Source organism: Puntigrus tetrazona, chromosome 12 (assembly GCF_018831695.1).
Source record: "Puntigrus tetrazona isolate hp1 chromosome 12, ASM1883169v1, whole genome shotgun sequence".
NCBI classification, from domain to species: domain Eukaryota; kingdom Metazoa; phylum Chordata; class Actinopteri; order Cypriniformes; family Cyprinidae; genus Puntigrus; species Puntigrus tetrazona.
Genome location: NC_056710.1, coordinates 11,683,747 through 11,696,971, shown reverse-complemented (window position 1 = coordinate 11,696,971; position 13,225 = coordinate 11,683,747). Strand labels below are relative to the sequence as shown.

The 13,225-nt window shown below is 39.3% G+C and overlaps 1 protein-coding gene across 4 annotated transcripts in view; it reads left to right on the top strand.

The window, feature by feature from the left end:
* zeb1b (zinc finger E-box binding homeobox 1b) overlaps positions 1-11,183 on the top strand; it is a 56,173-nt gene extending 44,990 nt beyond the window's left edge. For all 4 annotated transcript variants that reach the window (XM_043253554.1, XM_043253556.1, XM_043253557.1 and 1 more), the window contains 6 exons: positions 1,792-1,947; positions 3,699-3,901; positions 4,273-4,384; positions 4,798-6,491; positions 6,598-6,778; positions 8,378-11,183. In XM_043253554.1, the coding sequence (XP_043109489.1) occupies positions 1,792-1,947; positions 3,699-3,901; positions 4,273-4,384; positions 4,798-6,491; positions 6,598-6,778; positions 8,378-9,096 (3,065 nt within the window). In that variant the 3' untranslated portion in view covers positions 9,097-11,183. The remainder of the gene's footprint in view (positions 1-1,791; positions 1,948-3,698; positions 3,902-4,272; positions 4,385-4,797; positions 6,492-6,597; positions 6,779-8,377) is intronic.
* Positions 11,184-13,225: the final 2,042 nt, after the last annotated feature.

Below are 13,225 nucleotides of genomic sequence, written 5' to 3'. Positions count from 1 at the left end.
CTACTGAAACATTTGCCATTGAAACCACTGGACATCCACCGGCCATTTCAGTGGAGTTTATCTTTTCAATATGTTCATGCTTTTTTCTGTTTGTAAATGGCAAGAGCGTAGTTTAAGTGAATGTGCAAATAAATCTTTACAATTAGAATAATCTTCTGCTACTCTTTCTTTCTTACCTGCGGCGTTATTCCTGTCAGCAAAATTACTTACAAACATTTTTGTAGGCTTTTTTTAAAATAAAAATGTTCATTAAATACGACGAGACAACTGCAATACTGCAATATAGTAACAATGCATTAAAATGTTTTTTAATCTTGATTAAACCTAAATGTTGGATGCATGTAATGACATAAATTACATAAAATGGGCTGAACAAAAATAAATAATGAATTAATATGATTATTAATATATTTAAAATAATGAAAAAAAATAACATGTTAAATTATGAAGAAATAAATGTTTTATTGACTAGGTGCTTGATTTAAGCAACATAATTTATCATAATTAAAAAATAAATAAAATACAGTACGACAACTATAACACTGCAAGATGTTAAGATAGATGTTTGCAGATTTTGCTCATATCTTGATTGTTGGATGCATGTGACGAATTAAAAGTTCATGCTAATCCAAGTAAAATAGACTAAAATAAAATAAAAATAAATAAAAATTAAATTTGTAACTAATTAATATATGTTTATTAATAAATTTAAAATAAAGAAAATAAAAGTAATGTTAATAATTCATAAAAAATGAATTATTCATATTAAATAATAGCTAATAACAATAATAATAATACATATAGACAATTAACTATAAATTTTAAAGACAAACAGGACAAAAAAGTTTAAATAAACAAATAATAATAAACAAATAAAATAACACTGTTGACAGGATATGTGTCATCTTTGGAACAAGTGCGTTCATCTAGACTTTGGTAAGAAAACCTTACATGTCAGATAAATAAACAGTGTCGGTGTGAATCAGTGTCCCTTATGGACACATCACTGCTGACAAGGGTAGAGTGCACTACAAAAAGAGCTGCTGAGAAAGACAGCGAGAATGAGCAAAAGAACACTGACATAAACAAAAACAAAAACCCTCTTCATTTTCTTTTTGTCCCTCACATATTGCAGAATCTCTTAAATCGTTCCGACACACAAATGCACAAATGTCCTCAGGTGTTTCCGAATGTTGTTTTGACTCGCTAGCAAATGCCATTAGTTGTAATTGCTGACATTGCGGACTCATTTTCAGCATACGCATGAGAGAGCGCATTGCTAAGGCACAGAACAGCGTGCCGCCCGAGGGCTCAGTTTCTCCCGAAGCCTTCACTTGTTCATTTGCAATCGTTAGTTGAGCCAATCTTTCGTTTGTGAGCAAAAGAGAATGAGAGTACATTTCTCAAATTAAAGAAGCTCGTTTAATGGGGACGTTGAGCTCAGATTGTGCATTAAGCCCGAAATTGAATTAGCTGCACCAGAGTCATTTCTTTTTCATTTGCTTTTAATAGGTAAATGTGCAATCGAGGACTAATATGTGTTTTTGTGGGTGTACATACCCACAGACGTGAAGCTATGTATCTAAAGCTCATACCCACTCAAACTCCTCTGAGTATTTAGCTAATGTACTGTTTAATAGTGAGTCACCACTAAGTATTTTGGCTTTTTTTTGGTCCCGTTCAAATTACTCATCCTTCATATTTTTATCGTGCATTGGGCCGTATCGTATGACTGATATTCTGTCCGCAGACACAGAAGTAAGCATCAGTGTGTGTTTGCATGTGTTGCAGTGAAAGAGGAGTGCGTGTCGGATGAGGATGAGAGGAGCAGAGATGCTTTGGTTGAGGAGATGCTCCAGCAAGGAGACACGGCCGTCATCTTCCCGGAGGCACCAGAAGACGAACCGCGACAGGGCACACCAGAAACCAGCGGACATGATGAAAATGGTACACATGCATCACGCACATCACAAACACTTCATAGGGTAACATCATGTAAGATGAATATAAATAGTTGCTAAAAAAAAAGGGAATTCTTGGATTCTTGTTTTATTATAGTATTATTTATTATATTTTGTTTATCTGTTGTTGTTATTTGAGTAATACAGCAGAAGGCACCAGGGTTCACATACTTTTTCCTGCAACTGTATGTACTTGACATTCGATTCTCACACATGTGTCTACTCCATGTGTGAGAATCGAATGTCAAGTACATACACTTCTCCTCGGCCACTAATGGCTCTTTCTAGATGTGTTTTCATGCACAAAACTTATGCTATATTTTATAAATGTTGACTATTGCGAAATGGCTGCAGTTTCATTAACTTATTTAATGCAACTAAAACCTCTTTTTTTTTTCTTCAGCGATAAGTCGTGACAACTAATGTTGGTAGGTTTACTTATATCGCAGCCGCAACACTAGCTGTTATTTTTAATCGAAGGAGACAAATATATCTTTAGTGAAACAGTTCAGAGAGCCACTTCTGGCACAGCTGATATAAGCACAAGCATTGACTAGAGCAGCCACGATATAGGTTACAGGTTATAGTATATTAAAAAAATGATCAGGAGATTTTTATGTATGCCAGGTGACCTGTAAATTGCAGTTTTGTGCACCTTATGTGAGTGTAAAAACTTTGTGATACTTGGGAGTTTGAAATTGAAGTATTTTCAATTTGCAATGTCAATTTGTGCAAATTGAAGGATAATGGAAACGCAGCTTCTGTTAGACATGCAACACCTGTGTAAATCTCCCATACCTGAGCTACTTTCTCACGTCCCTGTTACCGTGTTTGTGAGAGAGCAAACGTTTCACCTGACTGGAGAGAGAAGGTTAATAGGTTACCTGTTAACAGGTAATATGTTACCTGTGTGAGAGCTGGACAGAAACCTGTCCAGGTGTTTCCTGCTCATTTTCCATTTGACATTTGAAAAATTAATATATTAGTATTATACAAATTAGATAAGTGTTTCTTTAAATTTAGACATTTGGTTTGAGAAAGAAGACAGTGTCATATCTTAATTTGTATGCACTTTAATGGCATTTCAGTTAAACTTGTTCATTTTTTTTTTGTATGACAGCGTATGATGTGCCATCCGTTGCTTTATTATTCTGTTAGTATGTGCTGTCAAATCTTTGGCTTGTTATTCATGTTGCTTTTTTAACAGGCTTTACCAGAATGTTTTTTTTTTTTGTTTGTTTATGAAATCTATTGTTCATCCACGTAATTATTTGCCTTGTTGCCGTGGTATTCTTTAGTTACCCAGCTGCCAGTCCTTGTTCTTTTCATTTTGGCTGCTGTTCTTCAGCTCTTCATGCTGGAGATATTTCAGGATGGGAAGTGTCACACATTAAAGATCTTCCCAAACTCTCTTATTCTCATTTGCCAGTGCATTGATCCATGTCTACATGCGCGCGCACACACACACACACACACACTTAAGATAAATCATCTTAGCTAGAAATGCTTGCAACTGAATTCCCTTGCATTACAATCTACTTGCACACCTCTTCGGATATATTTGAACAACATAGCACATTTGCATACATTTGAAACTACTGATAGAAAACAGATTTTTCAAATATATGCTTTTGAGGAAAAAAGGCTAGAGAGATAAAAGAGGGATTCACGGAAAATGAAAATGAATACACACATCTACCTCTGCTCATTTGTAATACTCTATTCTCTCACTCTCAGGCACGCCAGACTCATTTTCTCAGCTCCTCACCTGTCCCTACTGCTCTCGTGGCTACAAGCGTTACACCTCACTGAAAGAACACATTAAATACAGACACGAGAAGAGCGAGGACAACTTCAGCTGCTCTCTCTGCAGCTACACCTTTGCCTACCGAACACAGCTAGACAGACACATGACCGCACACAAAGCTGGCAGAGAACAGGTATTCTTTCCTTATTCTCTAGTGTTTGTGAGAAGTATATTTTAATGACATACTTTAAATCTAACATGTTTAAAATGGTTTCTAGGAGGTAACTCTTTTAGACTATTGTGGGTGAAACCCAAAATGGTTGGATTTAACATGGAAATAATAAATCATTCATGCAATACCTAAAGAACAGAACTAAAAGCTGTAAAATGTATTGTAAATATATTATATGTTTTCATTAAGCAGTTAACATACATAGCTATATTTTATACAAAGGGCATACGGTTAAAAAAATTTACTATTTTTATGACATTTTACACTTGCTTGTAATTGATGAGAGCAGTATTTTTCATCTGAATTTAATGCATTCTCTCTCACATTTTTAGCGGCATGTTACTCAATCAGGTGGAGGAGGGAATCGAAAGTTTAAATGCACTGAATGTGGCAAAGCCTTCAAGTACAAACACCACCTGAAAGAACACCTGCGCATCCACAGTGGTGAGGACTGCGTGCAATATGCTATGATGCTGTGTCTGTGTGTGTGTGTAGTTTGCAAACATGCATATGTTTGTGCATTTCTTGACTTCTTTGTACAAATACGTAGAGCTATTCAGCAATCAAGTACTTTAAAGTACTTACCGTATTACTGTCAAAGGCTTCCTAAGAGAGATTGTCCTTTAAACAATGCACACTTTCGATAGCCTTTATGGTTAAAAATATATATATATATATAATTTTCGGTGTTGTAGTTCCTTTTGAGGACCACCTATGAAGTGTCTGTTTAATTTACCTAAAGAGATTTACCCTCCATTCATTTTATCATCACAAAAAACAATAGTGTTGAAAACATCTTTATACATATATATGTGAATTGTCGGTTTTCTCATTGCTTTATTTTGTGTGTTGTATAGGAGAAAAGCCTTATGAGTGCTCCAACTGCAAGAAACGTTTCTCTCATTCCGGTTCTTATAGTTCCCACATCAGCAGTAAGAAGTGCATCGGCCTCATCTCAGTAAACGGCCGGCCGCGACCTTCTCCCGCCACCGGAGCTGCCAAAACTCCGCAGTGCTCTTCCCCATCCCTGCCAACCTCTTCCCCCACGGCACGTGTCCAAGTCAGAGACAAACTGGACAATAGTAAACCCCTTCAGGAACAGCTTCCCTTGACACAGATCAAGTCTGAGCCACTGGACTATGAGTACAAGCCTGTGGTGGTGGCCCCATCTGCTAGAGGCGTAAATGGCATATTCCAAGGTGGGGCAGCAGCACCTCTTCAAGGTGCCGTACAGGCTGTTGTCCTCCCAACAGTAGGTCTGGTATCCCCAATCAGCATCAACCTCGGGGACTTACAGAATGTGCTAAAGGTGGCAGTGGACGGGAATGTTATTAGGCAAGTGCTGGAAAGCACGCAAGCTAAGGGGCAGCAAACAGGGACGGGAATCGTTGGAGCAGGAGGGGTGGGAATTGCCCAAGCACCCCAACAAGTCATACAGGCCATTAGTCTTCCCATCTTGGACCAGGATGGCAGTGCTAAGATCTTCATTAATTATAGTCTAGATCCTTCGCAGGCCCAAGCAGTTCTTCAAAGTCCAAAGAAGGAATCTTTGGGGTTGACCACAGAAGCCTGCAAGGCTCAGAAGCTGCCAGAAGACTTGACAGTCAAGACAAATAGGGACAAAACCACCATCACTGTGGATGAGAAGAGTATTTTACACAACAACACAACACTTAAGCACTGTGGTAAAGATGGACATAGGGTAAACGGGAAAAACCTTGAGGGGAATATAGATTTGGAGGACGGACTGTGTCCTGGTCAGCCTCCCCTGAAGAACCTTCTCTCCTTGCTCAAGGCATATTTTGCCTTAAACAACGAGCCCACCAAGGAGGAGCTGGCAAAGATATCAGAATCTGTTAGTCTTCCGGCAGAGGTGGTGAAGAAGTGGTTTGAGAAGATGCAGTTGGGACAGATCTCTGTAGATCCTTCCTCACCCCTGGCTGAGGATGAGCAGACCACTCCTGAAGATTTGGATGGGACTAGAGGTGCAACACCCCGAACAGAGCCAGATAATCAAATGAACTCAGAGGAGCAAGGAGAGAGGGAATGCTGTAGCCCAGTTGAGGCTGTAGCAGCTGGGGAGAATGGAATAGAGAGTGTCCCTGCATCACCTTCACCACTAAACCTATCCGCCGATGGTCCTGTCCCAGCCAGGACTCTTGAGGAAGGTGAGGGACCTCTCGATCTGTCGCTACCAAAATCTGCTGCTACAGCTGCTGTGGCTAGCGGTCATGTAAACACTGTTTACTCGGCTCAAGAGGAGCCACTGAATTTGACTTGCACAAAGAAGGAACTGCTCAGCAATGCAAGCACCAATGCTGCCATATATGCCAGCCAACCAAGTGCCAATCCCATAAACATCGTGACCACTCAACTGCCCACACTAGTGGCTATCACTGACCAGGGACAAGCGCAATGTCTTCGTGCACTTACCACCACTAAACAGACCATCCTGATCCCACAGCTGACTTACAGTTACACCACTACATCCTCCAGCCCAGCAGGGAACGATGCGCCACAGAAGAACGTTATACACGTCAATGGCATCAAGGTGAGGGCCATGCATAAATGTATCTTGTACCAATACTAAGGTATGTGCATACAAATGTATCTTGTTTGTATCAAATCAAAATGATCTGCTTTTTCTCACAATGTAGGAGGAGAAACAGGAGGTGGGGTCAGAGGTCACCTCAACATTGGAAGAACAGACAGACTCCGACTCAGGGCCGACGAGAAAGAAGATGAAAAGGACGGAGAGTGGGTTGTATGCCTGTGACCTGTGTGACAAAATCTTCCAGAAGAGCAGCTCATTGCTCCGCCATAAATACGAACACACAGGTGAGATTTTCACACACAAGGGGAAAATAGTATGCGTAAGGAGTTTAGCCAGTTTTTAGATGTTCCTTCATATGTAAATGGCTGGGCATTCATAGAAATATGATTTGAAGTGATATTGAAGGGGAAATTATGACAGAATACATTGTGTTGCGGTAATTTCACCTATTACACAGGGAGCTGAACTGAATTTCAAGTTCCAACCGCTGTTAAATTACACGTGCTGGAGGGTGCGGTGACTTATTTTCCCTGATCCTCTGGCCAAATACATTACCTTCTCACACCGAACCCAGGCTGTTGCATCAGTTCTCTGTTAGTAATTTACACTCCTCCTCCCTCTTTTGCTTTAAAAACATGAGAAGTTAGCAAAGCCAAGAGCCAGTCACCTCTTGCTGTTAAGATACCTGGCCAAAAAGTGAGCAGCACTCATCCAAATGACATCACAACGCCTTGAACCACAAATTGTGCCGTCTTTTCTCTCTCTCTTACTTTTTGTCTGAAGCCACAGTTTATAAACTTCCAGGCCTTGGTGGAACTGGCCTGTCTTGTGCACCACAGCTTGTTTTGATTCATTGTTTGGTCTTATTGTCCATGGCTACATAACAACATGTAATGCAAGTCTTAATGCATTAAAGATCCAGGGTTGAACACTGGGTGTGGGGGATTTTCTAGTGCTGAATGTAGAGATTACAAGAATGTTTTTGAGGTCGGGACTCTTTATAAGAAGCATGCATATCATTTATGAAAATTAGTCTATTTAATACATCATTAACACACCATTTAATACACTGACAAACATTCATCGTAAACTTCTACATGATTTTTAACACATTAAATGGATACTTCTCCCAAAAAAGAAATTCTTTGATTGATCTTCGTTCATTTTTTGTAAAACAAGAAATTTGTAAAAAAAGATTCCTGATCCTGCATAGACAGAAATGGAAATAAAGGGTAGTAAGGACATTGTTAAATTAGTAAATGTGACATTTGTGGTTCACCCTTAATCTTATGTAGCTGGGAATATTTTTAAGAACACTTCTTGTGCACAGACAAAACAAAAATATTGACTATAATTAACTATTTCTACTCTTCCGTGACAGTCTTTGACACACATTCACGAGAGTACCAAGACACATGCATGTGTATTCCTCTGCTTGTAAACAAGGGGCAGCCCATGCATGTTCTATATGAACTATTTATGGTTTCTTTGCACAAAAAAAGTTTTATCATAACTTCAAATTACAGTTGAACCCCTAATGTCCTACTTATTTCAAGAATGTTCTTAACTACCTTTTAAGGCCTGAACGTGGTAGTACAGTTGTTGTCTATGCAGGGTCAGCTCTCAGATTCATTACTGCAATTAGTGCTCGCATTCACACAATTAATACTGTCTAAACAGTAGTCACTTTGGAACCAAGCAGTATTCTTTTGGTCAACATGACGAATGTGTGTAACAGTCTTCTACATAGGGACCTATTTCACCCTTACCTGAGACCGCCAATTGCATAGAAAAAAGCACAGAAATTATTGCAATTGTCTGTACATTCTAGTAATGAGATAAGTACTCCAAGATTAATCGTGCAATTTCTTCATATCTCGCAGGAAAGAGGCCTCATGAATGTGGAATCTGCAGCAAGGCCTTCAAACACAAGCACCACCTAATAGAGCACCTGCGCCTGCACTCCGGAGAAAAGCCGTACCAATGCGACAAGTGCGGTAAACGCTTTTCCCATTCTGGCTCTTACTCGCAACACATGAACCACCGATACTCCTACTGTAAGAAAGAGGCTCAAGGCCAAGGGCTAGGCCAGGGAGTCGAGGAAGAGGACAATCCTGGTGAGGAGCAGCCTCGGACGGGCAGCACAGCGACCTCGCCCCCCTCCCACCTGGACTCGGATGAGCGGGGGAGCAGTACCAGAGAGGATGAGAGTGAGGAGGATGAGGAGATGGGCTCGGGGAGCTTGGTGGATGAAGATGAGATACAGGTGGTCAAGATCGGAGATGAGGGAGATGAAGATGACCAGGGGGCAGATGAGGACCGGGAAGGGGAAGAAGAGAGCATGGAAGGGGCCGAACAAAAAGAAGATGGTGACGAGGAAGGTGAGAGTGAGGAAAATGACGGACAAATGCTGAAAGTTGTAGTGATGCAGGATGAATGTGAAGACGGAAACGGAGAGGACGAGCGAACGGCGGAGGAGGCCATGGACACAGGATCTCTAGAACACGTCAAGGGCATAACAGAAAAAGACAACCCGGCGGACGATGAGAAAAAGATCGAAAATGAAGAAAACACAGCCACTATGAACGGAGATGTGAAGTGAAGCCACAACTGTGTTTTTATGGCCCTTATTCCTTACGACGTTGTTTTACAAAGTTACTAATTTGAAGGAACAAAAAAGACGGTTTCGCTCCACAGATGTTTCTCTCTCTTCCTGAGAAAGTGACTGCGTTAAGACGAGAATGAAGTGAGGAAGAGAGCGTGACTGCTCTTGCGCTGCATTTAAACCCACTACTGTGTATAAACCCCCAGGTGTGCCTGATAAATACGAAATAGTTACTTTTTCCACGTAAAGACGATTTTCAGTGTTTGAGTATGGTTTGTATAAATGCAAAGTTTAACGAAAAAACGAAACAAACAAAAACAAAAAAGAAAATGACGCATATACGGACTGAAAGCTATACACGTTTTGGCTAATAATGTTTTATTACTAAAACGCCTTGGGTCAATTTCTTTTATCAGTATTACTAATTTTTTGTCACTCTCGGTTTACCCTCAAAAGCTGTACAGTTGGGAGAGAGAGATTTCTATACGTTTTTATTGCCAATGAACAAAACTCAGTATTTTCTTGCATTTGAAGGAAAAAAAAAATATCCTGTGCACTACCATATTCCCAGTTTACCTATGGAACACCTATGTGGGCCTTGTGTTGTTTAATGTCTACCTTCCAGTATTAGCGCCCCTAAGCCACGCTAGCGCTCGCTAGCGCAACATTTGTCTGTCGTCTCATTTCAAGAAGGACTGTGAGCCTTAAATGTCAAAAGATTGATGTGGTTACGGTGGGAGGGCTTTTAATGAATCCTAAACGAGCCAAGGCATCAAAACCTTAGTAATCCCAGACGGCTGGTTTGAGACGTAGTCTTCATCATGTTTCAGGTGATCGCCATCAGTCCCTTCCCCACCCATCATCCACCCTTATGCAAAAACATGCATGTTGGAAGTGCCATTGAACAGTGCCGTGCCGTTGCTGTGACGCCGTCGCTGAGCAGCACACTCGCGTGAGGCTCATGCTGTCTTTGATTTTGGTAGCAAAAGTTTTGGACCCCTGCACCTAAACCACTAGTCCTAGACTAAAGGACAAGACTGCCTCTTTTTTTTATTTTATTTGATCAATCCAGTAAGGACTACACTGCATCAAGAATTCAGGAAAGACGATCAATGAGCAAAAAGGAGAAAAAAGAAGCTCTTTTTTCAGCCTTGAAGTATTTTCCCCTTGTTTGGTGCACTTGTTTCTCTTGTTATCTTTAGCTGCACGACACTTTTTCTTCAGGTAACAAATGTAGGCAGATATGATCAATGAAGAATTCACTTTTAGTGTTTTTTGTTTCTTTTCGGTCAGCCTTTCTACCTGTCAGTATTAATTTTTGTTTGTAAGTTTTCTTTGTTGTTTGTTTCAGTGAACATTGTGTAATTTGTTTTGTTTTGTTTTGTTTTTCAGTAAAGGCAGTATTACCCCTCCCATCCCTCACCACGTATAACTTTACATTTTTAGTTTTAGAGACCTTTTATATTTATGTGTCTTATTTTTGTATTTTCTTTATGGTTATTTATTACACAATGTAGTGTACAATACTGTAGTTTGTATTAATACAATAATATATTTTAGTATGAAGAATAATTTCGAAGATAAATGAAATCAAAGCTGGGGAAGGAACTCTAGCATTTCAAAGTGTTTTAAAACAGAAAAAGTATTATTTTCAAATTTTCAAAATGCATTGTTTGAAAAAAAAAAGACAAAACAAAAACACCCCTAAAGTATATGAGAACTGTTAGCTTTTACACGTCACTTTCATGTTATTGTCTCTTACCCCACTATACTTTGAAGCTACTGAAAACTAATTGTATGCTATACACGCATGAGTCCTTGCTGTTGTATCGAAAGATTGTCCTTCACCATGAAACTGTGCTGCCCTTTTAATGAAGCCAAAACATCATCAACGTGTTGTTTTTTTATTATTATTTTTGGTTGTGCCAATTTGTAACTCTCTTTGTCTACATCAAGACAACAAAGTCTTTTATATGTCCCTGTTTTAACCTTTTTAGTGATAGCTTTTTGTTTGATCGTTTGTTTTATTTTGTTTTTTTTTAATGACTCCCCATCTCACAATAAAATACTTCAAGAATACAACACTTAAAGCTTTTCTAGAATATTTCCGTTACGTGATATGTGATTCTTTCATTTCAATACCTAAGCATAAATTTCGAAATACGGGTCTTTTTTTTTTTTTTTTTTTAATGAATTTAGTCTCTGTTGCACACTGAACACAATCCCTCGGCTCCAACACAAACCATTGATTGGGATCAGGTTGCCATGCGGGTTTTTGGATGGAGAGCATGAATTATTAATGCAACAAAACATAAATCTATGATCTGACTGAAGTCTGAAAATGATGTGATGCATGCTCAGCCCTCTGCTGTATGCAGAACGGTCTCGCTGCGTTTGTGTGCGTGTCAAACTGCCATAAACACTTTTAAAGCAGAAGCCAGAATATTCTTACATTTTGCGGAAGTCGGATGCCTAATGCAGTTATAGAAGACTGTGAAGATTAATACGTGGTCTTCTGGGTGCCTATCAAATCAGAGTGGCTTTCTCATGACCCTACCTAGTATTGAACGATCTGGAAATCACGCACACAAGGCTGGAAATGTGTTCACACAGAATGAAACGAGAGCCCCGTTTCCAGCGGTAGCTGAAAGTTGACGGACAACAGCACAGAAACAAGCCAAGAGTGGAAGCAGAGAACAGAACATCCCCTGGGAAATTTAGTGGATAGCACAATCAAATACAAATAGCCTACATCTGTGCTCAAAACATTACCCTTTACTTAAAAATCGCGTTCATTTAAGCCAAGTGCCGGATTTCACCGCATGTAGGCATGAGGATTAACGCTGAATTCACCCAGATTTTCCCCGTCCGTATTTTGCTTGGATTCATTTCAGCGCCCCTGACTTTAATAAACAGTTTTATAGGTGCAACAAGCATAACAGAAGTTCACGTTAAGGGTCGGCGTCATTAGATGAATTTTGGTATTGCATATCACGCAGAACAAAATTAAAAGACATTTCTTTTTCTTTGCATTTCCTGTGTAAGCAGAACAGATGATAAACAGCGTTCTCAATGTGTTCTGAATTTATTAATTATAGATGATGGTCTTAAGGTTCAACGTTAGGGTAAATCTGGCAAAAGAAATTGCAACCCTACTCGTGATGCACCTTTTATACTGAGGATACCGAAAGCTCAAAGTCTTATTTAAAAGCTAGCTGAAGAACGCACGCTCACATATATTCAGTAGTCCACATTTGAACTGGATCAAAAAAGTCGATTAAAATGGTTTGAAGTTTTAGGACAACTTTGATAAAATTTTGATCCACTATATATATATATATATATATATATATATATATATATATATATATATATATATATATATAGTGTCAGAGTTTTCCATTCCTTGATCAAAAAATAAAAAGTGGATTTTCCCATCTTGACATCACATGTAGACCTCATGAGGTTACAACAGTGACTTCAGTTCAGTTTGGTTGGACCACCAAAGTTGGATAAATATTCAGCTGATTTTTTTTTTTCCCTATTTTATTTTGGACTGTAGAGTGACAACAATGAATAGTTTGAAAGTAGCTTTAAAACACTGCACAAACATCAGCAGGTTTCTCCCGAGGGCCTCTTTTGATCTCAGCGTGATTTAGCCACGCTCCTCAGCTGCTAAGACCAAACCTCACCACAAGTTTCTGGTGTTTATATAAGGCAGTGCCCCTCCATTTACTCTCTAATGAGCTTCTAATCATTTGCACCTGTGCAACAGTGCACCTGATTTTCATTGTACGCATTTGCTGCATGTGGAAATTGCATTTCTGTTTATTGAAATAGCACAAATGACTGCAAAACCTTACTCAACCTTATATGACCTAACCCGATCCTTCTTTTTGATTCCGATCCAGCTGAGAATACAGCAGTAAGACTATACCATATACATGTAACCATGCCCTGCGTGTCCTGACAAACAGAAATACACCAAAACACACACATTGTTATAGACTGATACAAATAACAAATATCCATTACAGTAACATGCTGTTATAGGTTGCTGATATATACTGTATTTGTAAGACCATCGTCCTTTGGAGACTGTAAGAAGAGACAAACAACATCACTG